Here is a 27229-nt window from a genome sequence, read left to right as displayed (position 1 = left end):
GTTGCGGCGAGCAGGGGCTACTCTTCACTGCGGTGCGCAGGCTTCTCATTGTGGTGGCTTGTCTTGTTGCGGAGCATGGGCTCTAGGCGTACGGGCTTCAGTAGTTGTGGCACGCGGGCTCAGTAGTTGTGACTCACGGGCTCTAGAGCACAGGCTCCGTAGTTGTGGCGCATGGGCTTAGTTGCTCCGCAGCATGTGGGATCTTCCCGGCCCAGGGCTCGAACCCGTGTCCCCTGCACTGGCAGGCGGATTCTTAACCACTGCGCCTCCAGGGAAATCCCATGAGGTTTTTGATATTTTTATCAAAAGATTTTATGACCAAATTGTCAGAAATCAGGGAATTTTATAAAAAGGGTGTACAATTTAGCTTAAGTGTTTTCATATATCCACAGCCTTAGGTCCATGAAAAGGCTTATAGCCATAGATTATATAGCTCTATTTTTGACTGCAAAAATTTATATGCTGTCCAGATCTTTACTCTACTGAAATTGAACTGGAAAAGGCCCTTAACTAAAATTCCTTCAAAATTATAAATTGTAGTAGATCTGACTGATAAAGAGATTCAAAAGCACATGGGGAGAGATGTAAAAGGGAAAGAAAGGCGAAGATTCTCCCTCGCATGATGTGTATGCCTATTTGTGTTTCCAATCTGGAGTCAGAATGTCTGAGTCAAAACCAAATTCTATCAGTTACTGTGATCTTAGCCAAGTTACTTGGCCGCTCTGTGTCTCCGTTTCCTCATCTGTAAAATAGGGGTAATAAGAGTAGCCACCTCGCGGGGTTGCTGTGAGGGTCACAGTTAAGACAAGCAAAGCATTTAGAATGGGGCTTGGTGTCCAGTAAGCACTCTGAGTGTCATCACACCCTCAGGTCTACTTACCTTTCCTGTTCCATCTCCTACTCTCTTCCACCCACTCTTTGTCCATGCTCTTCTCTCTCCTGGATGCTTTCCTTCCAGGGATTCTTCAAATCCTAACTCAGTTGCTAAGTTCCTCGATTACCCTGGCTGGAATTAAATCCTCTCGCCTCTTTGTTCTTCTACAGTAGGTACCATTTTCTACTTACAGTCACTCTGTGAAAGACTGTCCCTGTCTGATTTGTTCCTGTAGCCCTGAAAGTACCCTTCTCAGTGTCTGGCACATGGCATTCAGCAAGTATTTGTGGAATAAACCAGTATATAGGGAGAGTTGTCTTCTCCTGCCTTATCAACTGGTAGCTGTTATTATCACTATTATTAAGGAGGAAAGGCAGGTCCTAGGAGGCCCAAACTACTGATGCAAAGCTGAGGCAAACATCGTGACTGTCTTTTGGAATAAAGCATAATTTATGAAATGCAAAACTAATTTAATTTCATGAAAATTCAGAGAATTTCTGGAACAAAATCAACGGACAATAAAACCTCAGGTTTGAAAGGAAGCCAGGTTGGTCACTACCCGGACTGGGAAGGGTGTAGTATTATTACTGTCATCTGTCGATTACCCATTGTGAAGAGGCGTGGCCCTTTCAAGATTAATCTCATTTGCCTGGGGTAAATTATCCCTGAAGTCAAAATCCTTTTATGTTCTCCTGCTTCTTTCTCTCTTGACAGTCTAGACACTTTCATAAAATCATTAATAAACAGTGAGTGCCTACTATGGGACAAGCAGAGTGTTTTTCATGCATCCACTCATTTGATCCTTCAAACAACTCTATGGTGTTGGTTCTCTTAATATCTGTTATTTACAGGTAAGGAAACTGAGGCACAGAGACATTAAATAACTTTCCCAAAGTTTACTGGCTAGTTCAACTCATCTTATTTCAATCCATCTCCCCACATTTATTGTCCTATATGGGGGTGGGAAGGGGATCAGTGTGGAATATCTGGAATATTCAACTGCTGGTGGGAAAAAGGGCTAGAAGAATTCTTCAGAGGCAGGTCAGGTCTGGTCTGCTAAGGGCCGGGCAGGAAGTGCCAATCGTACGAGCTGCAATGAATTTCAGGGGTCAAAGGAACCCAATGAACTCAGGCTAGATCCCCAAATCCTGGGGGAATCCACACTGGTAGGCAAAGCAATGGACTCTCTGGGCAATGGTAGTATGGGGACTCCAGCAGACATTCCAGATGACACAGTCATTTCAGAGCAAGGATCAGCCAGGAGCTGGGAGAAGGTGGAGTCCTGATCGTCAAGACAGGAAGCTAGAAAAGGGAAGGAGAGTCTGGGACAAGCCTTTGTGTTAATCAGGAAAATGTAAGAAGCTGGATGTGCTGAGCTGGACTCACATTGTGGGGTTAAGAAGGTGAGTTTGCGCGGGGGGTCGCTGGGATCAACCCAGATAGAGGTTATTCCTCACACTGTGATAGGAGACACCAGGTAAACCACAAATCCGATCCTGTTGCTTCCCTACTTAAAACATTTCAATGGCTTCCTGTTGTCCTTAGGATCAAGTTCAAACTTCTCAGCGACTTACAAGGCCATTCATGACCCAGGCCCTGTGTACCTTTCCAGTCTCATCACTCTGCATTTACCCTTCTGGCCCCACCCACCCAGACAAACAAAAATGAGCATATTCAACAGCAGACTAGCTACAGTTAACAACCCTTAGTTATTCAAAGGGCCAGGCTCCCCTGCTGCCCTCTGCGGATACACTCTGCCTAGAACACGTTCTCTCTCCCTCTGCCTGGCTATTTCCACCCTCCAGGTCTCCCATCAGCCACCACTCCCTCTGAAGTCAGCCTCCGTGCCCCTTCCCCAGCCTGCAGTCAGCAGCCTTCCTGCATATTCCCACAGTGCTCTGTAGTCATCTTTCAGGATTAACCACCTTGGATTCTGACCACCTATCTCCCCAACTAGACAATAAGCTCCTAGAAGGCAGGGCGGTGCCTGTCTTGTTTACTTTTATATATTCCCAGTGCCTGCAATGCAGTAGATGCCAACAAATATTTGTTTCCAAAACAAAGAAAGAGCACAGGACAGAGGCACCTCCTCTAGAGATCAGGGTGCAAAGAGAAGACAAGAGTGCACGGTGCTCACTAAGTGTGAGGTGAGAACCATGAAGCCAAGCAGGGGCCCAGGGAGGATTTGGAAACGTCATCAAATATGTAGGGAGGGTCTAAATTGCAGTCACTGATTTGAGAGCTATACACAGTGTGTCCAATGCAGTCACAGAAATACAGGGGTCCCTTGAGTGCCCAGGTCACCTTGGGTGTTGAGAGCTTCTCATAGAAGACATGAGAGTCTGACTCCAGAGTTTTTATCATGTGGGGAGAAGCAGGAAGAATGACAGTGAAGGGGAAAACACAATATTCAGAAAAGTTAAACTGCTATCTCTTTGGAACTGGCATGAGCCTGCTAATAAGCAGCCAGGGAAAAACAAAGAGGTAAATAAAGAGAACCGGGAACGCTGTGGTGTAATATTTGAATGTGGCAAAGGGGAAACCATAAAGACCATTTTGTTTTAATCATTAAGAAAAGTGCACCTAGTTCACATGCTATGGATCAGGCTGGGGGGGGGGGCGGGGGAAAGAGAAATTAATCTAAGGCTATTCATTTTGTGATAGCTTAACGCAAACAACTTTTAGCAACATCATGAAGCCAGCTAGTAAAATAAATAGAAATGAAGTCCAAGGGATTTAAAGATGAAAAATTTGAGGGGTGGGGAGAAAGAACTGCACAAAGCAAAACGGACAAAATACAAGGCTAACCAAACAAAAGCTGAATCATATAAATAGGCATTGCCGTGTGCCCTGGAGGACTGCCAAGGAGAGTGAATTTCAACAAAGAATGCTTCTGCTACCAGTTTGGGAAACTTCAGTTCCAGGAAGGCGGGAGGGAGGCTGCAGCCATTGCTGAATGACACGGGGAGTGTGGGGCGGAGAGGCAGGCTCGGTAGACAAACGCTGGAACCTTCCCCCGGCAAGCCATGAACAGGCAGCTCACTCTCTCTCCATGCCCTCCCACGTACCCCACACACAGCCGGTTATGAGAAACAAGCCCACGGGCAGCGGCCTTCTCTTCTCCATTTGCAGATCAAAAGACCACTGTAAATGCCTCTAGGCTACCATGCTAGTATCCAAAGTGCTGAGATGGACCCAGTCCCTGCGGCCCAAGTCCAACGAAGCATTGGCAATTATCTGTGAACTTGGATGCTGGGGACAGAGCCCCGGGCTGGGTGTGGCATCCTCCCTGGAATAGCCCGAGTCCTACGAGCAGTACTGTAATCCTCGCAGGGATAACCACCACCACCACCAGAACAGCCCCTCCTGCCTAAGCATTTATCCCATGGCAGGCAACAGAACTAGGCCCTTGGCATGGATTATCCCTGTGAAGCCCCCAATCAGCCCTGATTTTCTTAATTTTACAGCTGTTCACTCTACAGATAAGGAAACCAAGGCAAGTTAAGATATTGATACTTCTCAGAGGTCTCACAGCCAACAAGCAAGGGAGCAGGGATTTAGATCCACGCAGAGTTATTCCCGGACAAGCTCTCTTAACCAATAAAAAATAAAACCCAATAAAAGAAGGTGGATAATCAACAAGCACTTATTAATGGTGGGCATGCTGTGTACTAAGAACTCTGCTAGGTTAAACTGGGTAAAATGGTTTCTTTACAAAAAAAAAATGAGGAAGACTAACTAGAATTCCCTTTACTTAATCTGTAAAAAAAATTCTTGAACTTTATTAGCCTTTAAAGAAAAAAGGGTCCCTATTCTAATATCTACCACTCTCCAATAAGTGTGTAGGTTGCTCAAACCCCTACAAGAAGCTAACAAAACAAACCAAAAGAAGAGTTGATAACATCTAGCTCAGTGGCTTTTTTGGGGTTGGTATTACCCAAAATGCAGACTTAGCGCCAAACACTGGGAGACCTGCGAATCTGAAGTTCCTTAAGATTTCCTTAGCGTAGTAATGCTTTCTCCTCAAATTTCTGTATTGCTGTCTTTATTGAGATCTCTGTACATTAATATGTGCTTTTTTAAAAATATGACCTATTTTTCCAATGGGACTGAGGGGGAAAAATCACAAATGCATATTTAAACCCACACAATATTTAAATTCTCCCAAATTTTATCATACATTTTTAGTACTTTCTATTTGAGATGAAAGACAAAAACGTGTGTGCATGATTAATTGTCATGATGAAAGAATACTGGGCAGTTGCTTAAGAAACGAGAACAACAAAGGAATAAACTACTGCAGGCATCACCAGGACTGGAATGACACTGCTCTGTGTACTCGATTTCCATGGCAACTAGCAATGGGAAGATGAATGTTTCATAGTCACTCCGCTCTGCGGTACACGTCTATAAATCAAACTTACATAAAGAGCACAAGATTTCTGCTGTGGGCTGTATGCAGAACCAGTTTATTTTCCTGTTACTGTATAATTATGGAAAAGCAGCACAGAACAATGAGGTCATCTTGAGTGGGGAACAAACTCAGAAATTACTAATACACCTGAGGCATAGAATGCCATTCGTCTCGCAGGAAACCAGACGCAGGCAAGGCAGACGGCGAATGGAAACCCTGCCTGCCTCTGTCAGGTATGGTCCTGGCACTCATCTGCTCTGGCTGAGAACTGCATGTTGCGTACCTGGCGTGGGCTCCCTCCCGCTGCTCTGCTCTGAAACGTTATGTAGGGGCACCTTAGTTAACTGCCTCCTGAATGAAACTGCAAGGTTTCATTCTGATAAACTGGGCAGAAATGATACACCATGTTTCGTATGAAAGTTTACTGAGGCTGAACAAGCATACACTTGTTTTTATTCACACCCAAAATGGCTCATCTTGTAGAAGTCAGGATGGAAAATTAACGCTTTGGCATTGAATTGGGAGTCAGGAGGCCCAAGTCTTGACCCTGGTCTGTGTAACCTTGGGTAAGCCATGAAGTTCAGGTAGCTTCCATTTTCTTAGCTATGTTACGAGAGACGGTGGATGTGATTTTTAAAGTCTCTGCCGCCATCTGCTTCCATGATTCTGTATCTTGAAAACTCAAAGGTCTGAATCAATCAGATCTAACCAAAGATATTAGTTGTGCTATTCCTAAAAATATATATATATATACCTTACACAGTTATACTTTTAAGTTCTATACTGGCTAAAGGGCCTAAGTCATAGTGTTTTATGATTACCATTGCATTGAAGCTTTCTTCTGATTTGTTTCAATTTTTCAAACACAGTATATGCTCTGGAAAACTTAATGAAACCATCAGAGTTTTAAATGCCAAAAAAAAAAAATTGTTACAGATGATCCTAGAACTGATTTTTATGATAGAATATAAACAATATTTAAATCTAAATAATCTTCCTGCTACCTAGATAAGGGCTGCCTATCAATTCCTACCAAACGGGAAGTGTCCCGCTTCTTATAATTAATTTATTTTTTATTATTTATTTATTTAGTTTAGGCTGTGTTGGGTCTTCGTTGCTGCTCGCGGGCTTTCTCTAGTTGCGGCGAGCGGGGGCTACTCTTCGTTGTGGTGTGCGGGCTTCTCATTACGGTGGCTTCTCTTGTTGCGGAGCACGGGCTCTAGGCGCGCAGGCTTCAGCAGTTGTGGTGTGCGGGCTCAGTAGTTGTGGCTCGCAGGCTCTAGAGTGCAGGCTCAGTAGTTGTGGCGCACGGGCTTAGTTGCTCCACGGCATGTGGGATCTTCCCGGACCAGGGCTCGAACCCGTGTCTCCTGCATTGGCAGGCGGATTCTTAACCACCGGACCACCAGGGAAGTCCTGCGTCCTGCTCCTTGAAGTCTGCAGCTCTCAGAGACATGGTGAAGCTTTCCTGGACCTCATCTCTGGAAGAGTCATGCTCAGTAAATTTTGTGGAACAAATAAATGGATGGATGAACAAACTCTTAGTAACACCTTTGCTACACCTGTCAGAAATCTTATATCCCCTTCCCCAGTCTTACATGTTTAGGCAGATTCAGACCAACACATAAATATCCCCGGGATAGACAGGCAAATATCTGAAAACTAGGTATAACTAGATGAGTGTCTGTTTTGTGAATCTGTGAGTCTACAAAACCCTTGTGAAACTTTACAAACTAGAAACAGCTCTTCATTAGTGGAGCACCAGGCGTCATCAGACACAGAGAGGACCTCCTGTGCTAAGGCCCTGGCTGAGTCCAGGATACCGTGGGGGCTCGGAAGTAACGGAGGCACAGTCCCTGTCTCACGGGAGGGAGAACAACACCCAACAAGCACCCGGAACCTCGTCTAAAGCTTACACCACCTCTGGGGAAAAGACGTTATGATCCTCGCTTTACAAGGTGGGAAAACTGAGCTATAGAGAATTGATATGGGATAGTTATGAAAAATGTAGGGATATTCAAAACCTGCCTTCCTGAATTGATAGGCAGCCCTTATCTAGGTAACAGGAAGATTATTTAAATTTAAATATTCTTTATGTTATAAAAATCAGTTCTAGGGGGCTTCCCTGGTGGCGCAGTGGTTAAGAATCCACCTGCCAATGCAGGGCACACGGGTTCAAGCCCTGGTCTGGGAAGATCCCACATGCCACGGAGCAACTGAGCCCGTGTGCCACAATTACTGAGCCCGTGTGCCACAACTACTGAAGTCCACGCGCCTAGAGCCCGTGCTCCGCAACAAGAGAAGCCACTGAAATGAGAAGCCCGTGCACCGCAATAAAGAGTAGCCCCCACTCGCCGCAACTAGAGAAAGCCCGCGCGCAGCAGCAAAGACCCAATGCAGCCAAAAATAAATAAATAAAATAAATAAATTAAAAAAAAAAATCAGTTCTAGGATTATTTGTTTAAAATGGGTTTTTTTGTTTGTTTGTTCGTTTTGTTGGGTTTTTTGCTTTTTTTTTTTTTTTTTTTTTTTTTACTTTTTAAGATGGATAGTTTCATTAAGTTTTCCACAGCATATTCTATGTTTGGAAGATTGAAACAAATTAGAAGAAAGCTTCAGTGTGATGATAAAACTCTAAAACACTATTAATTAGGTGCTTTAGCCAGTACAGAATTTAAAAGTATAATTGTGTAAGGTATATATTTTTAAGAATAGCACAAGTAGGGGAAGTCCCTGGTGGTCCAGTGGTTAGGACTCGGTGCTTTCACCTCTGGAACCCGGGCTCAATCCCTGGTCGGGAATTAAGATCCCGCAAGCAAGAATAGCACAAGTAACAACTTTGGTTAGATGTGACCGATAGATTCAGACCTTTGAGCTCCTGACTCCAAGGCCTCTGTGCTCTTCTGACTGCATCTCAGGACACATTCAAGCAACAGACTGTTACTCTACTGGACTTCTTGGGCACTAAAAAACAAAGTTACACAAACACACCTAGCCCCTAAAAAGCCCATTAATAGTAAAAAAAAAAAAAAAAAAAAAAAAAAGTAGTAATAATATAAAACAATATTTCTTAAATCTACCGTGCTAGCCCACGTTATGGCCCGCACTTCCACTCCCCAGTCAGCAGGTTAACGGCTATTTCCAGGATGGAGCCAAGCGTTACACAAACATGCAATTTCCGATATGTGAACCCTATGGGAGCCAATGACATCTTTACAGAAGTTTATTAGAAATGTATTCTGCTGTCCATCAGAGACACTTGGTTTGGTTCCTAAGCTTAGAAGATGCAGTAATTTGGGCACACATTTTTGGCACTGATTTTTCAAAAATTAATAAAGTAACATTTATTAAGAAAGCCTCCAGGTTAACCTCTTTGCCTTCCAATTAGTTTCTTATCAGAGTTTTTAGCACCACCAACTGGTTAAAGAGATCAACTACAAATCTGCTTGGCTCTCAATCTGCTTTGTTCATTAAAAGAGGATCATACATATATTTCACATTTAATTTATGTTAAAGTAATTTATTTCAGTCACTAAATAAAATTAGAAATGCCTTTCCTTGTCAGTCAAATAAAAAATAATCCACTTTGGCTTTTTCACTTAAGAAGAAGGTACATTTTGCTTAGTAAGTCATTAAAGAAAACTAAATCTCCCACTAAAGCTAATCTGATTTATTCTACCGTAAACTCATACTCAAAAAGCAAAGACTAAGAACTACAGTGAAAATTAGAAACTAAGAGAGAGATAGCAAACTACATGGTATTGAATACTATGTGAGTCTACAGTGTCTATATAAGACATTAATTTAATTGGAAATAAAAAAGACTGAGGAGGTAATTTCACATTTTTAAAAATTTGAGCTTTTTCTATCAAGATTCCTGACTTAGAGATGAATGCTGCCATGTGACACATGAATATTTACTGCCATTTCTCTTTCCCTCCTGTTTAATTGAACCACCTCTAGCAATGGATGGTGTACAGAGAGCACAACTGAACACTTGGGGTTCAAATCTGATTTCTGTACAATGAATTAATTTGTGAAAATAAGTATTCCTGAAGAACTAAGTCCAATTTTTTTCCCCCGAACAACCAATTTGTGGATACAAGTTGTCTCTGAAAAGTGCATCCAGCCACTTGTTGCCATGACGCGTCTGTAGCAGGCAGAATAGATGGCGCCGCACTATAACAAATTTGGTCACCAGCAGAAACCTCTCTACTAGACAATGTACAAGAGGGAAGGAAAAAGAAGGTTCCATCCAATTTATTAAATTTGACTCTGATAGCAGAGTTCTGTTAAAAGCTTTCTGCTAAGAGTTTAAAACTGCTGTAATAATTTCACGATGATAGCAGTTTAAATCTCTACACAAATGGGTAGTCAAGTTCATATTTGTTAAAGCCTCTGACTCTAAATCTGCAAATCAAAGTCCAGTAAAGAAGATAATTTGCAACAACCTAGATAAAATTAAGGACCAGCAGCTGCCCTACCCAATTTAACACACAATTTCAACATATGAACTTTGAACTTCATTCTATTCCTTTGCTCATTTATTTACTCATTCATTCTTTCACTCATATATCCATTGAATATTCTCTCTCCAGCAAAGACAGTTAAATTTCTGCAAAAAGGGAAACAAGAATAAGCCTCTTCTACTGCCCCCTCCTCTCCTTGGATGAGAGCCTTGATATGCCATCTCCAAGGCAGAGAAGATTTCCATTTGAAATCATGAATGGATTACCAGGAACCTTAACAATAAGAAGACTTGGGTTACGAAAAGCATTTTATAACTTTTATTGTTGTTTCTATCCATGTTCTTTAACATGACTCTTGAATGATACTTAAAGCTAAGTGTGTTTAGACATTTTAACTGTAAATTTTGTCTACTCTACTATTATTATTAGACAGCAGTATTCTTAAATCAAAAAATACAATTTTGAGGTGTAACAAAAACATCTGTGCATTAACAAGTACCAGCAAAGTGACTGCCATCAAATTAAAATGTTGATTACTTGTTAATTTCCTACGACTTTTCTTCTTTAACCAAAAGATAAAATGATTGAGAAGTCTAAGTCCAGTTTGGCTTGAGGTTAGCAATAAAGGTGCTCAGCTTTACCTGTAGAATAGGTATGCATAATAGCTGATGTGTAGATCACTGCATCAATTCAGCAAGGTAATACTAGCAGGTGTTTAATGAATGGGAACTGCCGTCATTGGTACTGGGTTGGCACGGTGTCACAAAAGCTGGGGAGGAGCAAGCGTCAAGGACAGGGTCCCAGGCAGAGTGCTGAGTGTCTTGAGTAGCTGGCAAGAATAAAAACTTAGAAAAAGGACAGGAGGGCAGCCTAGAGGAACTTAGGTACGAGGAGTAGCTTTCTAGGCTGCGGAGACTGAAGTCTATCTGCAGGCAGGGATGTTAGTTATAAACAGGAGAGGGGTTAGTTATAAACAGGAGAGGGAGTGACTGATGGAGAAAGGTCTTAGAAGAAGGGAAGGGGATGAGACAAGAACAAAGGGGAGGAACTAGAAAAAAGAAAAAAAGAAAAAAACTAGAAACAGAGTTGAAGGAAAACAGAACTCTGGAGGTGAAGAGGAAACCCAGGCAGAGGCCATGACCCTGTCCGTGAAACAGAAGGCAAGGTCACCTGCAATGCATAGCAGTAGGAAAGGTTTGGTACAAATGTGACGGAGAGCAAGTCAATCCCATGGTGTGTGACATGCTAGTGAACTGGCTTGTGTTATACCAAGAAGAATTCTGAGTCTCATCAGAAGAGTGTAGGCCACGGGTATACGGAGGTGACGGTGGCAGCACACATGCCAACGATTTGCCATCCCTGAAAAAGGGAACTGAAAACAGATGAGCTAAATTCTCCTGGACGATTTCAGCACGAAAAGGAAAGCACTCTGGAATGACACAGGACCAGGGCTGGGGAACTGTGTACAGAAGATGGATGTGGGTGGTCTAAACACTTTGGTCAAGTAGGCACAGCAGTGTCTGCCTGACCTGAGAACTTGGTTCCATCCCGGGATAGGCAGCCGGGAGAATCAAGGCAGGCAGCTGGGATCAAAGCAAAAGGATCCAGGAAGGTGGACACAGAGCTCTGAGATCTCTCAGACATAACACTTGCTGGGAGACGGAGAGGGAGAGTATTGAGTGTGGTGTGTTTGGAGGAGAAGGTAGATGCATCACAGAAAGAAGACAAAGGGAAAGCTCGCTCCAGGTCTCAGATTGGCGAGGAGCAGCTCCGAGGACTAGCGCACACTCAAGAGCCTGCAGTACAGGACCGCGGGCAGGTCAGAACCACGGCGGGGGCCCTGGATGGAGGCTCAGCCCAAGGCCTGGGTTAGAAGTGAAGGTAAGGAGGGGAAAGTGGTGTCAGCATCTTGGGGCTTAGTTGCAGCTGAAGAGAACAGAGGGGGGAGATGTGGGGGATACAGCAGGGGAGGAAGAAGAAAGATGGGGTCACGTGAGGGTCCAGCAGCCATGTTTAGCCACTAGGAACCAGTCCTGAGATTGTACCATTCTTGGTCCTTTTGGGGGGAGGGAAGGGAAAGGTGAGCGACAGGCAGGAGGGAGGGGCGGGAAAGTTATGGTTAACAGTATTAGTGCCTGTTCCGCCTCTCCTGGGGTCAGCTTAGGAACAGGGACAGGCAGGGTGAGGGAAAGCGCAGGAAGAAAGAGATGCCACTCGAAGCCTGTAGTGCACTGAATTCCTACTTGGCCCTGATCTTCTCCAGCAGCAGGTTGCAACCAAGGAGGGAAGATGAGCAGACGATACTGACAAGCTGGAAATGGTAAAAGATGATGCTAAACTCTCAACAACTGATCAAAAGGGTCTTACAAGTGAATCAAAGCATAATCCTGCCTTGTAAAGAAGACAATCATAAATTCAGCTTAGCACTCCCACCCCAGCTAAAGTGATGAAACCTCATTGGTCAATTTTAAACAGTTTTTGCTTTTCCAGTTGATTTGGCAAAATCTTTCGCTATTGTGATATAATTCCAAAGGCAACACGCAAAACACAAGGGTTCCTATCAAAGCAATCTGTGATCTGGAATGCCTGCTACCGTTTCATGTAATAAAATGCTGCATCAGTTTCCTTTTGTACATTTTTGTAAATAGTTCCTTTCATTTATGTGCAGATAATCAAATGAAATCTCAAATGTAACAATCCAAACCAAACCAATTCACATGAACAGGGAAAAGCTATATAATTGTGCAACTGGTTTACCAAGAACACTTCCAGGCAGAGCGAACATGCCTTAGTCAGGTTTATGGCAGGCATTGTGGGGATGCAAAAGCATGCCTGGTTCCTACTCTCAGGACATCCATGCTGTTAGAAGAAGTGAGAAGGGAATATTACAGTGATTAAGAGCACAAGCAAATCTTCGTTCCGTTACTCAGCAGGCAGCAGCATCAAGCAAGCCCTTTGACCTCTCCAAGCTTTGTCCTCATCTGTAAAATGGGGACAGACAGAGCCTAACCCAGGAGGTTCCTAAGAAGATTCCTTCAGACCAGGGTCCGGTACACAGTAAATACTCAGCAAATGTCAGTTGCCAGTGTTACTGTGGTTACTATTATTAGATGCAGTACTCTCGCAAGCGCTACAGAAGTTCTAAGGAAGAAAAAGGAAATTTTGTGAGCTGGAGTGATCAGGGAAGGCTCCCTAGAAGAGAGAGTTCAGCTAAGTTCAAAGGAATGGATACCAGTAGATATGTGGATGGGGAAGTCAGGAGAGGAGAAGAGAGGGCAGTGGAAGAGAAATGAGATAGGATCAGAACACAGCAAGTAAATCAGAATAGTGGATTAGAATCTCTGATCTGGGCATGCCAGGTCTGTGTGTGGAGGGGCCTTGTATGTCAGGCTAAGGAGTCTGGGCATTATCTGGCAGGGGGTGAAAAGTTACTGAAGTCAAGAGGTAACATTAAAAGTAATGCTGGGGCTTCCCTGGTGGCGCAGTGGTTGAGAGTCTGCCTGCCAATGCAGGGGACACGGGTTCGAGCCCTGGTCTGGGAAGATCCCACATGCCGCGGAGCAACTAGGCCCGTGAGCCACAATTACTGAGCCTGCGCGTCTGGAGCCTGTGCTCCACAACAAGAGAGGCCGCGATAGTGAGAGGCCCGTGCACCGCGATGAAGAATGGCCCCCGCTTGCCATAACTGGAGAAAGCCCTCGCACAGAAACGAAGACCCAACACAGCCGTAAGTAAATAAATAAATAAAATTTTTTAAAAAAAAGGCCTTCCAATTGTTTAAAAAAAAAAAAAGTAATGCTAATTTACTCTCATTATCCAAAATTGAACAAGGAGGGTGGACCAGTGATTTTCAAACTTTAATAAGTGCATATGGATCACCCAGGGACCACATTAAACACATTTGACTCAGTACGTTTGGAGTGAGGCCTGAGATTAGGCATTGCTCATCATTGCTAACAAGTTCCCTAATGCTGATGCTGCTGGTCTCTGGAGCTTTGAATGACAAGGATGTATCTCTTCAAGGTAGCCTGATGGAAGAGAATGCACGGGTAGGAGGACGGGCGACAAGATGGCTAGACGTGAGGTCGCAAACTCATAGGTCGGTATGCCATAGATAAAAACATAGCATTAGAAGCCCTTGGACTTGATTTTTTAAGCTATATCTAAGGGGGACAACTGAAACTTTGTAGTGAAACTCTTAATGCTGAGCCTATTTTTTTTTGGTGACATCTTAAAACAATGTTGATTTAATTATCTCCTATAAAATAAAAATTTCTTTTATTAAATACAAGTTTTTCTTATTTTATAAATACAACACACAGTATTATCAAAATTTCCACCCAGAAGTTAGCTATCGACTACAAAAGAAAAATGTAAGAAACACATTCCTCCTTCTACAAAGGCAAATGGCATGAATACATGCATGATGTGCGCCTATCGCTAACTTCAAGGATGACTGAAAGGGTTAGCAACATTTGGCCACAAGAAAGAAACCATGGCAGCACTTTCTTATGTGACAGCTGGATTAAAAGAAAAATAGTCCTCATGCTATTACAGCAAGAACAGTGTATTCTACCATATATGTAGATGAGGAATTGGAAACGTTGACCATAACACTTGTTATAGTGACATCTCAAAAACTAAACCCAGGGTTGGAGAGCTGTCAGCCCAGTAATTTTCTCTTGAGAGCAGTCTTTGTCACACTGACAGATCACATCTGTATTCACATGGTGGTGGATTCTGAATATTATCTGGGAGACGCAGAGAAAATCAAGGAGACTGCCATGCCACCCTCCATGATAGATAACCCCACCAGTCGGTTCTGGAACAAGAAGAAGCACAACCCCCTCATGTCTGAGATGAGGAGAGTGCAGGCCTGAGAGGTTTTGGTGAAAGCCTGTTCGCTACATAAGCCATTCATTTATATAAAATTCAGTCACTTACTTGACACGTACAAAACTGTGCTACGGGAGTTCTGTACTCCCATAAATATCCCAATTGTGCCTGTTTATATTAAGCTCACGTTCTAAAACTAGAAATAATTGATGTATGCAAATACCTATGTATAAGCATAAAGAAGAAAGATATTTATGACAGATTAGGAGTTTCAAGCAGAAGGAGGAGACAAGGTCCTTTTTGGGGTAGAGAGGGGTTGGGTAGGGTGTAGGGTAGGGCCAGCTTTCAAGATAAGAAATATTTTTTTAAAAGCTGGGCCTTGAAGGAGGAATAGAATTTGCATCTGGATGGGTTTAACCTAAGAAAAGACTACAAAATCTGGACATCTGGAATGTGAAAGAGATTAAATATTTCTTCCAATCAAATAATACATCCTTGTTAACAGGAACTAATTAGCTTAACTGAAGAAACCAAAATAACACATTCTGTTTGAAAATCTATGTAATGAAGTCATTATTCTTCTCTACTTGTTTTCTGGTCCAGTTTCTGAGCTTCAATTCCTGCAACACCAATTCTAAAATTTATACCGGTAAAAAAAGACCATCCTCAAATGCAAGGATATATTTTCGTTCATGGAGCAAAATCAGTCAAGAACCCTCTGAAAAACTGACATTTTCTTAAAATGATTAGCATATAATTATTTCTATAGCTGGATTTTTAAAGTACAGTTGTACTTAACATATTACATGTGAAAGTCCCCAGAGAGGAGAAATTCTGAGGTCAGTTTGAAAAGCTTACACATATTCATATTCCCCATTCAGTGATCACATGCAAGAAAATAAACAGAAATGGGACTCTCTGACAATAAAATTTTGAAACATAAACACTGAAATAAAAACCAAGGCATTATCATTGCAGGGAAGATACAAAAATTGACGAAATAAAAATTGGAAACTCAAGAAATCTACTTATTTGGTCACTACACTCACACACTAGGTACAGCTGGTAACAGCTATCTACCTATAGTCACAAAGAATCAGATACAATTTCTAGTCTCTTTTATACTTTTCTATACACAGAAGCATGTAGATACTTACAGATCAACAATCATATTCCCCAAAGTAGGTACTCACTATAATAACTGCGATCTTGGTGAGGTCACCTGACTACATGTATAAGATGGTCATTCTGAAGCAGAGAATAATGATTGGGAAACTTTCTCCAGTTAGAGACTGTCCAAGACAATGATATGCAACAAGTTGGCTGCCAGCCGAAAGGAATTATAAGAAGCTAAAGAGCACAGTGAAGAATAACACTTCAAAAGAGATGCAAATGATCTGAAAAAATACATTCTATCTTTTTTTTTTTTAATTAATAATAAAGGGGTATTTTTTTTTTTTTTTAGAAATTCACGTTCTTTTATTTATTTATTTATGACTGTGTTGGGTCTTCGTTTCTGTGTGAGGGCTTTCTCTAGTTGTGGCAAGTGGGGACCACTCTTCATCGCGGTGCGCGGGCCTCTCACCATCGCGGCCTCTCTTGTTGCGGAGCACAGGCTCCAGACGCGCAGGCTCAGTAACTGTGGCTCACGGGCCCAGTTGCTCCGTGGCATGTGGGATCTTCCCAGACCAGGGCTCGAACCCGTGTCCCCTGCATTGGCAGGCAGATTCTCAACCACTGCGCCACCAGGGAAGCCCCATTCTATCTTATATCACTTTCCTCTGGGCTCCTTGGTTCTAAAAGACTCTTCCATTAACATGTTACTTCACGTTACCCAAGCTCATGAGGCCCCTTTCCCCCACAATAGCTGTGATAAAAGGCATATGTGATCTTTCTATCAAGAGGGTACCCATAACTCCCTTTTAAAATTGCATTCTTAAGCCCCTACACCACTGACACTCTGGCAATGAAAATATACTATCCAACAAGTCATGATGCTCTTATTTTCAACCAATTTTTAATAATCCCAAAAGGAGAGTTAGATATTCTATGTTTTTTGACCATCCCCATGTAATACGAAGAATGAGATTCTTAGACCAAAAATATCAGATATCACTTTAAATGTCTCCAGTTCTGACTGGAGAGCATTGTGGTATGTCAGTATTTCCGCATTACATTACTATCTGGCAATCCACCTGCACTCAGAGTCTTGGACACTGGTGGGCCTTCTGCACACCCATGTTTCATTTCATATGGCTGGAAAGCAGAAGCAGCTACGCAGAGCTTTTTGCCAATTGACAGGCAGTAAGAAAGTGCAAATCTCAGCGCTTACAATGAGATGGAGAAGGCTCCTAGGCATGGAGACGCAAACATACCCACACAGGGAAAAACACCAGCCAGAAATACCACAGGGTGCTGATGGTGGGCGAAGTCAAGAGAGCACATTAAGCCAGCTCCCTGACAATAGATGGGGTTAAATCATGAACCGAAAATGTCTCTAAAAGAAAAAAACAAAGAGAGGCCGTCAGAGATTAATTCATAAAAATCACATGTAGAATGAGAAAAATAGAAGGCAAAGCCACATGTGGTTAGAAAGCTCCTGATTGCATTTTAAAGGATTCTTGCCTAGATTATAAGAAATTAAAACCATAAGAAAATTATAAGTGAGGATTTTACTGTTACTGGATATTTGGAGTAAGTGACAATGGACCAACAATTATTAAGTAACTAGAATGCATAAGGCAACATGCTGAGAACGGTGAAAGTTACAGATAAATTTGTAACCTCAAAGAGCTTGTAGTATTTTATGGAGATAATCGTAAACACTGTATTTTTGTTTATTGAGTAGATGATTGAAAAAATTACACAACCATAGTACTATTAAATTTCAGAGAAAGGAGAAAAGGCTGTTCAATGTAAAGAAAAAAAGACTTTTTTGTGTGTATTTATTGAGCAGGACCTTGAAAGATAGGTCTAATTTGGACAGGTAAGAAGTAGAGAAAAGCATTGCTGGCAAGAGCAACAGAATGCAGTATAAATACACATCACATATTCAAAGGAACAAGCATGCAAAGGGAAATACAGGAATTTGGGACGATGAATGAAAGATGAGTTTGGGAAGCAGACCAGATGTTGGAGAGCCAGGTTAAACAGTTTTAACTACTTTTTAGATTCACTAAAGATTTTTGAATGTTTAAGAAAATAAAAAAGTACTATAAGGTTTTTATTATGTTCTATTAGTATTAAAGAAGAAAAGGTGTTTTTTTGTTTTAAACTTTCAGTGCTAGAAACAGCCTGGTAGCTCAGATTCATTCCACTGGACAAACAGCGCTACTCAGTTCTCGTACCTCTTAAACTTCTGCCATTTGTAGTGGGTAGGACAAAAAAAGAGAAAGTTCTTCAAGAATAGAATTTCCTGAGAATTTCTTAATAATAATGAAACGTCATCCATGGTATTTATTAGCTTCAGTTATTTTAGTGCACAGGTACACAAGTCATGATTATCAGCTCTAAGTGGAAAGCAACGCTGTAAGTTTTAAACACTGAAAGGAATCTCAAAATTTAACAACATTAAGCCTTTTTTTAAATATCTTTAGAGGTAATATAAAGTAGTACCAATTTTTGTTTTTTACATAAGATATCACCTCTTCGTTTAAGAAAGAAACATTCCTCAAAACCCATCCCTCGGTAGAAAACTTGCTTTCTTAATTTACATGAAAAAAGCTATAATTAGCAGCCCCCAAGCAATCAACCATTAAAAATAAAACCTCAAAAACTACTTCCCCCAATAAAGCAAACACCTCCATAAAATGAGAGATGAAAGTAGATACAGAAAGACTTAGGGGAGATACTATAAAATAACAAGATACAGCAAAATAACAAAATGAAATGAAACATCAGTAGATATAGCTCAAGAAAGAAACGTAAGGAGAAAAGAAAACCATAACAGAGGGAGTGCTTCAAGATGGCAGAGGAGTAAGACGTGGAGATCACCTTCCTCCCCACAAATACATCAAAAATACATCTACAGGTGGAACAACTCCTACAGAACACCTGTTGAATGCTAGCAGAAGACCTCAGACTTCCAAAAAAGGTCTTGGTGCTCCTGCCTGGTGTCAGGCCTGAGCCTGTGAGGTGGGAGAGCTGAGTTCAGGACACTGGACCACCAGAGACCTCCAGGCCCCACATAATATCAATCGGCGAGAGCTCTCCCAGAGATCTCCGTCTCAACGCTAAGACCCAGCTCCACTCAACGGCTAGCAAGCTCCAGTGCTGGACACCCCATGCCAAACAACTAGCAAGACAGGAACACAACCCCACCCATTAGCAGAGAGGCTGCCTAAAACCATACTAACTTCACAGACACCCCAAAACACACCACCAGATGCAGCCGTGCCCACCAGAAAGACGAGATCCAGCCCCACCCACCAGAACACAGGCACCGGTCCCCTCTACCAGGAAGCCTACACAAGCCCCTGAACCAACCTTACCCACTGGGGGCAGACACCAAAAACAACGGGAACTACGAACCTGTAGCCTGCAAAAAGGAGACCCCCAAACACAGTAAGTTAAGCAAAATGAGAACACAGAGAAACACACAGCAGATGAAGGAGCAAGGCAAAAACCCACCAGACCAGACAAATGAAGAGGAAATAGGCAGCCAGCTGAAAAATAATTCAGAGTAATGATAGTAAAGATGATCCAAAATCTTGCAAACAGAATGGAGAAACTACAAGAAACATTTAACAAGGACCCAGAAGAACTAAAGAGCAAACAAACAATGATGAACAACACAATAAATGAAATTAAAAATTCTCTAGAAGGAATCAATAGCAGAATAAATGAGGCAAAAGAACGGATAAGTGACCTGGAAGATAAAATATTGGAAATAACTACCGCAAAGCAGAATAAAGAAAAAAGAATGAAAACAATTGAGGACAGTCTCAGAGATCTCTGGGACAACATTAAACATACCAACATTCGAATTATAGGAGTCCCAGAAGAAGAAGAGATAAAGAAAGGGTCTGAGAAAATATTTGAAGAGATTATAGTTGAAAACTTCCCTAACATGGGAAAGGAAATAGTCAATCAACTCCAGGAACCACGGAGAGTCCCATACAGAATAAATCCAAGGAGAAACATGCCAAGACACGTATTAATCAAACTATCAAAAATTAAATACAAAGAAAAAATATTAAAAGCAGCAAGGGAAAAGCAACAAATAACATACAAGGGAATCCCCATAAGGTTAAGAGCTGATCTTTCAGCAGAAACTACAAGCCAGAAGGGAGTGGCAAGACATATTTAAAGTGATAAAAGGGAAAAACCTAAAACCAAGATTACTCTACTCAGCAAGGATCTCACTGAGATTCAACAGAGAAATTAAAACCTTTACAGACAAGCAAAAGCTAAGAGAATTCAGCACCACCAAACCAGCTTTACAACAAATGCTAAAGGAACTTCTCTAGGCAGGAAACACGAGAGAAGGAAAAGACCTACAATAACAAACCCAAAACAATTAAGAAAATGGTAATAGGAACATGTATATTGATAATTACCTTAAATGTAAATGGATTAAATGCTCCAACCAAAGGACATAGCCTGGCTGAATGGATACAAAAACAAGACCCGTATATATGCTGTCTACAAGAGACCCACTTCAGACCTAGGGACATATACAGACTGAAAGTGAGGGGATGGAAAAAGATATTCCATGCAAATGGAAATCAAAAGAAAGCTGGAGTAGCAATTCTCATATCAGACAAAACAGACTTTAAAATAAAGACTATTACAAGAGACAAAGAAGGACACTACATAATGATCAAGGGATCAAATCAAGAAGATATAACAATTGGAAATATTTACACACCCAACGTAGGAGCATTTGCCTCAAACCTTAAGGCAAATGCTAACAGCCATAAAAGGGGAAATTGACAGTAACACAATAATACTTGAAGACTTTAACACCCCACTTTCACCAATGGACAGATCATCCAAAATGAAAATAAATAAGGAAACACAAGCTTTAAATGACACATTAAACAAGATGGACTTAATTGATATTTATAGGACATTCTATCCAAAAACAACAGAATACACTTTCTTCTCAAGTGCTCATGGAACATTCTCCAGGATAGATCATATCTTGGGACACAAATCAAGCCTTGGTAAATTTAAGGAAATTGAAATCGTATCAAGCATCTTTTCCAACCACAACGCTATTAGACTAGATATCAATTACAGGAAAATATGTGTAAAAACTACAAACACATGGAGGCTAAACAATACGCTACTAAATAACCAAGAGATCACTGAAGAAATCAAAGAGGAAATCAAAAAATACCTAACAAATGACAGTGAAAACATGATGACCCAAAACCTACAGAATGCAGCAAAAGCAGTTCTAAGAGGGAAGTTTATAGCAATACAATCCTACCTCAAGAAACAAGAAACATCTCAAATAAACAACCTAACCTTACACCTAAAGCAATTAGAGAAAGAAGAACAAAAAACCCCCAAAGTTAGCAGAAGGAAAGAAATCATAAAGATCAGATCAGAAATAAATGAAAGAGAAATGAAACGATAGCAAAGATCAATAAAACTAAAAGCTGGTTCTTTGAGAAGATAAACAAAATTGATAAACCATTAGCCAGACTCATCAAGAAAAAAAGGGACAAGACTCAAATCAACAGAATTAGAAATGAAAAAGGAGAAGTAACAACTGACACTGCAGAAATACAAAGGATCATGAGAGATTACTACAAGCAACCACATGCCAATAAAGTGGACAACCTGGAAGAAATGGACAAATTCTTAGAAAAGCACAACCTTCCAAGACTGAACCAGGAAGAAATAGAAAATATAAACAGATCAATCACAAGCACTGAAATTGAAACTGTGATTAAAAATCTTCCAACAAACGAAAGCCCAGGACCAGATGGCCTCACAGGCTAATTCTATCAAACATTTAGAGAAGAGCTAACACCTATTCTTCTCAACCTCTTCCAAAAGATAGCAGAGGGAGGAACACTCCCAAACTCATTCTAGGAGGCCACCATTACCCTGATACCAAAACCAGACAAAGATGTCACAAAAAACGAAAACTACAGGCCAGTATCACTGATGAACATAGATGCAAAAATCCTCAACAAAATACTAGCAAACAGAATCCAACAGCACATTAAAAGGATCATACACCATGATCAAGTGGGGTTTATCCCAGGAATGCAAGGATTCTTCAATATACGCAAATCAATCACTGTGATACACCATATAAACAAATTGAAGGATAAAAACCATACAATCATCTCAATAGATGCAGACAAAGCTTTCAACAAAATTCAACACCGATTTATGATAAAAATGCTCTAGAAAGTAGGCCTAGAGAGAACTTACCTCAACAGAATAAAGGCCATATTTGACAAACCCACAGCCAACATCATTCTCAGTGGTGAAAAACTGAAACCATTTCCACTAAGATCAGGAAGAAGACAAGGTTGCCCACTCTCACCACTGTTACTCAACATAGTTTTGGAAGCTCGTGCAGCTCAATATCAAAAAAACAAACAACCTAATCCAACAATGGGCAGAAGACCTAAAGACATTTCTCCAAAGAAGATATACAGATTACCAACAAACACATGAAAGGATGTTCAACATCACTAATCATTAGAGACATGAAAATCAAAACTACAATGAGGTATCACCTCACACCAGTCAGAATGGCCATCATCAAAAAATCTACAAACAATAAATGTGGGAGACCGTGTGGAGAAAAGGGAACCCTCTTGCACTGTTGGTGGGAATGTAAATTGATACAGCCACTATGAAGAACAGTATGGAGGTTCCTTAAAAAACTAAAAATAGAACTACCGTATGACCCAGCAATCCCACTACTGGGCATATACCCTGAGAAAACCATAATTCAAAAAGAGACATGTACCACAATGTTCACTGTAGCACTATTTACAAAACTCAGGACACAGAAGCAACCTAAGTGTCCATCAACAGATGAATGGTTAAAGAAGATGTGGCACATATATACAGTGGAATATTACTCAGCCATAAAAAGAAACAAAACTGAGTTATTTGTAGTGAGGTGGATGGACCTAGAGTCTGTCATACAGAGTGAAGTAAGTCAGAAAGAGAAAAACAAATATCGTATGCAAACACATATATATGGAATCTAAAAAAAAAATGGTTCTGATGAACATAGGGGCAGGACAGGAATAAAGATGCAGACGTAGAGAATGGATTGAGGACACAGGGAGGGAGAACGGTAAGCTGGGATGAAGTGAGAGAGTAGCATGGACATATATACACTACCAAATGTAAAATAGATAGCTAGTGGGAAGCAGCCGCATAGCACAGGGAGATCAGCTCGGTGCTTTGTGACCACCTAGAGGGGTGGGATATGGAGGGTGGGAGGGAGACGCAAGAGGGAGGGGATATGGGAATACATGTATATGTATAGCTGATTCACTTTGTTATACAGCAGAAACTAACACAACATTGTAAAGCAATTATACTCCAATGAAGATATTTTTTTAAAAACCCATAACAACAACAACAAAAAAGCCACATTGGACACAGCGCAAAGGAGAACAGACACTGCTGAAATTATACTGAGAAACACGGTGAACAATTTGAGCAAAAGAAATAGAAATTAAACAATTTAAAAGGACTTCCAACAAAAGCACAATCAGCATTTTCAAAGAAAAAGAATGTGATTCAAAGATGTTAATGTTTGGACTTCCCTGGTGGCACAGTGGTTAAGAATCCTACTGCCAATGCAGGGGACACAGCTTCGAGCCCTGGTCTGGGAAGATCCCACAGGCCGCGGAGCAACTAAGCCCACGAGCCACAACTACTGAGCCTGCACGCCACAAATAAAAAATAATTTATTTTTGGCTACGTTGGGTCTTCATTGCTGCGCACGGGCTTTCTCTAGTTTCGGTGAGCAGTGGCTACTCTTTGCTGTGGTGTGCAGGCTTTTCCTTGCAGTGGCTTCGCTTGTTGCAGAGCAAGGCCTCTAGGCGCTCAGGCTTCAGCAGTTGTGGCTCGTGGGCTTAGTTTCTTTGCAGCATGTAGGATCTTCCCAGACCAGGGCTCGAACCCGTGTCCCCTCCATTGGCAGGTGGATTCCTAACCACTGTGTCACCAGGGAAGCCCCTAAATTAATTAATTTTTTTTTAATGTTAATGTTCAATCTATTATATGTTTTTATTCAAGGACAATGGCTCAGATAAACATTGTTGGACATGGAAGACACCAGGGAATATAGTTCTTATGATCCCTACCTAGAGGATAGACTTCAGCTTAGCAGAAACTATAGCACAAAGCCTGGAGGTGAGCTTTGAATCCATTTAACTACAGAACTAAGATTTTTTTAAAAAGGTTATGATAGCAGAACAGTTTATGAATATTACAAATACTGACAATATACGTATTTTTTTAAAAACCACGTTGCTTTTATTCATGAAAAAATCGCTAAAAGTAAACACCACCAGAGCAGTTAGGCAACAATTCACAAACTTTATAAACATATCTCACTTACTTCTTGTAAAGCCCTCAGATTTAATGAATGATACTCCAGTGTTTCCATCAAGTTACAAGATGAAATGATTCTTTGATGCCTTATGCCTCAAGTCTGTCTTTCTGGAAGGTTTGTTTTGGGTGTTTAGCTGGTTTTATTGTTGTGGTTGGTTGGTTTGTCTTATAAAATGAAGGTGTGATACGAGCAAGTATCACAAGCCTTCTGAAAGAGGCTACTCTTGGTCTTAGAAGTTTCTTTGGGAAGAATCTGGCAATCTAAGAATTGAAAGATTGTGAAAACTTCTTTCATCATTCAAACCACAGCTGACTCTGGTCTTATTGGAAGTCTCCTTCTCTGGCTGCCTTTTTATAGTGGTCTTCATGTATCAGCTTTCTTCTGAGTAACTGCGAACCTGGGAATGAACTCCATTCACACTGGTCGATTAAGTCAAAGCTATTCAAGCGTCTCACACAGTGTCTAACCTTAGAAACATTATGTAATTTGCATCATCACTAACAGCCCCAGCAGCTGCTCTTCTTTTCCTTATTCTTTCTTTTTTTTTTTTTTTTGGCCACGCCGCACAGCATGCAGGATCTTAGTTCCCCGACCAGGGATCGAACCCGTGCCCCCTGCAGTGGAAGCGCAGAGTCTTAACCACTGGACTGCCAGGGAAATCCTTCTTTTCCTTATTCTTGAAAATTATTTGTACCACTGAAACAGAGACATGTGGAAGTTAGACATCTCTGTTTCTCTGGCCAACTTCAATTTACACTCAGAGGAAATATTTTTCTCTCTTTTGGTGTCACAACTTCATTTAATTCTTATCATGCATCATTTATTCTGGTTTAGGGATTGTGGTGCTATAAATAATAATACAAATGAGACTTTAAGCAGGGCATGTTCAGTTAGCTAAAATGCCTTGTTTGGCTGTTTACTGTAGTAGTCTCTAAACTGTTTTGATCGCAATCCTGGGAAGTACAAGATTTGTGGGCATATGAATATATTTATGTATAGATTATATGGACATGTGCCACAATATGAATATGTTATGTTCATTATAAAATATAATACAGAAATTTCTAAGGAATTAAAGGTAAAAATATTTTATTCATTAATGGCAAATAACTTTTTGCCATCAGTAGAAATTATTAATAACATCTAACAAGAACAGTGTGATTTCACGTACTTTATCATTTCTGAACATCTCGGTTGAATCCTTTGTGATTGAGCAATTTCAATTTCAGTTTGTTTTACTATTTGGTCTTAACGGCTGTCAGAGATACCTCACAAAGGTATGTAGATCTAAATGGGAAAAGGGCATCATGACACCGAATCCCTGTTTTTAATTCCATCCTCTGATAATGAAAAAGCTTAAGGGGTTTTTTTTTTTTTAATTATTTTGTTGGTATTGTTAATTGAAATTCAGCTAATAAATATCCATCTCTCCTGATACCAATTAGTTGCTCTTGAAAACTTATCAAAGCTATTGAATTTGTATACTTTTAAAAATTGTGCTCTCAAACCACTGAAACTTTTTTTTTTTTTGAATTTTTAAATTTATTTATTTATTTATTTTTGACTGTGTTGGGTCTTCGTTTCTGTGCAAGGGCTTTCTCCAGTTGCGGCGAGCGGGGTCCACTCTTCATCACGGTGCATGGGCCTCTCACTGTTGCGGCCTCTCCCGTTGCAGAGCACAGGCTCCAGACGCGCAGGCTCAGTAGTTGTGGCTCACGGACCTAGCCGCTCCGCGGCATGTGGGATCTTCCCAGAACGGGGCACGAACCCGTGTCCCCTGTATTGGCAGGCAGACTCCCAACCACTGCGCCACCAGGGAAGCCCCTTGAATTTTTAAAAATGTTTTATACATATACTACACAGTTAGGCTTACCCATAACCTTTTTTTTTTTTTTTAATCCCCAACCTGAAATAGTCTGGGAATTGTTTCTTTTTTTTTTTTTAACATCTTTATTGGAGTATAATTGCTTTACAATGGTGTGTTAGTTTCTGCTTTATAACAAAGTGAGTCAGTTATACATATACATATGTTCCCATATCTCTTCCCTCTTGTGTCTCCCTCCCTCCCTCCCACCCTCCCTATCCCACCCCTCTAGGTGGTCACAGAGCACCCAGCTGATCTCCCTGTGCTATGCAGCTGCTTCCCACTAGCTATCTATTTTACGTTTGGTAGTGTATATATGTCCATGCTACTCTCTCACTTTGTCACAGCTTACCCTTCCCCCTCCCCATATTCTCAAGTCCATTCTCTAGTAGGTCTGTGTCTTTATTCCCGTCTTGCCCCTAGGTTCTTCATGACCATTTTCTTTTTTTTTTTTTCTTAAACCACTGAACGACTTTTCTCACCAGATTAGAACATTCCATTTTTAACTTATTAAACATGCAGGTATGAAGGTTTCAATAGGTGTACACATTTTTTAAAACAGAATCACATTTCCAAATATCTATTTTCAGAAATGTTCTCCCAATAATGTAGGTTTCTTTTGAGAAGCAGTTACTTTTCCACTCACTGTTAAAAGACTGCTTCTACCTTGAACGGCTATATTTAAGTGGATTTTTCAAAATTACACATGTGGTACAAAGGGGCATCTCCTGAAACCACTTAACACAAAACGGTCAGCAAATTTGGACACTTGTCCTTTTTTTTTTTTTTTAATTTATTTAATTTATTTATTTTTGGCTGCATTAGGTCTTCATTGCTGTGCACGGGCTTTCTCTAGTTGCGGTGAGTGGGGGCTACTCTTCGTTGTGGTGCACGGGCTTCTCATTGCGGTGGCTTCTCCTGTTGTGGAGCACAGGCTCTAAGCACGCCGGCTTCAGTAGTTGTGGTGCACAGGCTCAGTAGCTGTGGCTCGTGGGCTCTAGAGCACAGGCTCAGTAGTTGTGGCGCACGGGCTTAGTTGCTCCGCGGCATGTGGGATCTTCCCAGACCAGGGCTCGAATCCGTGTCCCCTGCATTGGCAGGCAGATTCTTAATCACTGTGCCACCAGGGAAGACCGACACGTGTCTTTTTGTAAAAGTAAAATGAAGTAATTCTTTTTGTGAAAAACCACCACCATGTGGTAGAAATACATTGACTTCCATT

At 41.2% G+C, this 27229-nt stretch overlaps 1 protein-coding gene across 7 annotated transcripts in view; it reads right to left on the bottom strand.

Moving 5' to 3' along the window:
* The window catches only part of LOC102997911 (EF-hand calcium-binding domain-containing protein 11-like), a 102271-nt gene that overhangs the window by 55913 nt on the left and 19129 nt on the right, over positions 1-27229 (bottom strand). The window contains exon 6 of one of the 7 annotated variants that reach the window (XM_057542845.1): positions 6080-6769. The exons of 2 other annotated variants lie outside the window; for them this stretch is intronic. In XM_057542845.1, the coding sequence (XP_057398828.1) occupies positions 6679-6769 (91 nt within the window). In that variant the 3' untranslated portion in view covers positions 6080-6678. Of the gene's footprint in view, positions 1-6079; positions 6770-12545; positions 12617-26246; positions 27152-27229 lie in introns of those variants that run through there. 4 more of the 7 variants (XM_057542846.1, XM_057542849.1, XM_057542844.1 and 1 more) reach the window with 4 other exon arrangements.

Source organism: Balaenoptera acutorostrata, chromosome 3 (assembly GCF_949987535.1).
Source record: "Balaenoptera acutorostrata chromosome 3, mBalAcu1.1, whole genome shotgun sequence".
Lineage (NCBI taxonomy): Eukaryota > Metazoa > Chordata > Mammalia > Artiodactyla > Balaenopteridae > Balaenoptera > Balaenoptera acutorostrata.
This window is presented reverse-complemented; position numbering and strand designations above follow the sequence as displayed.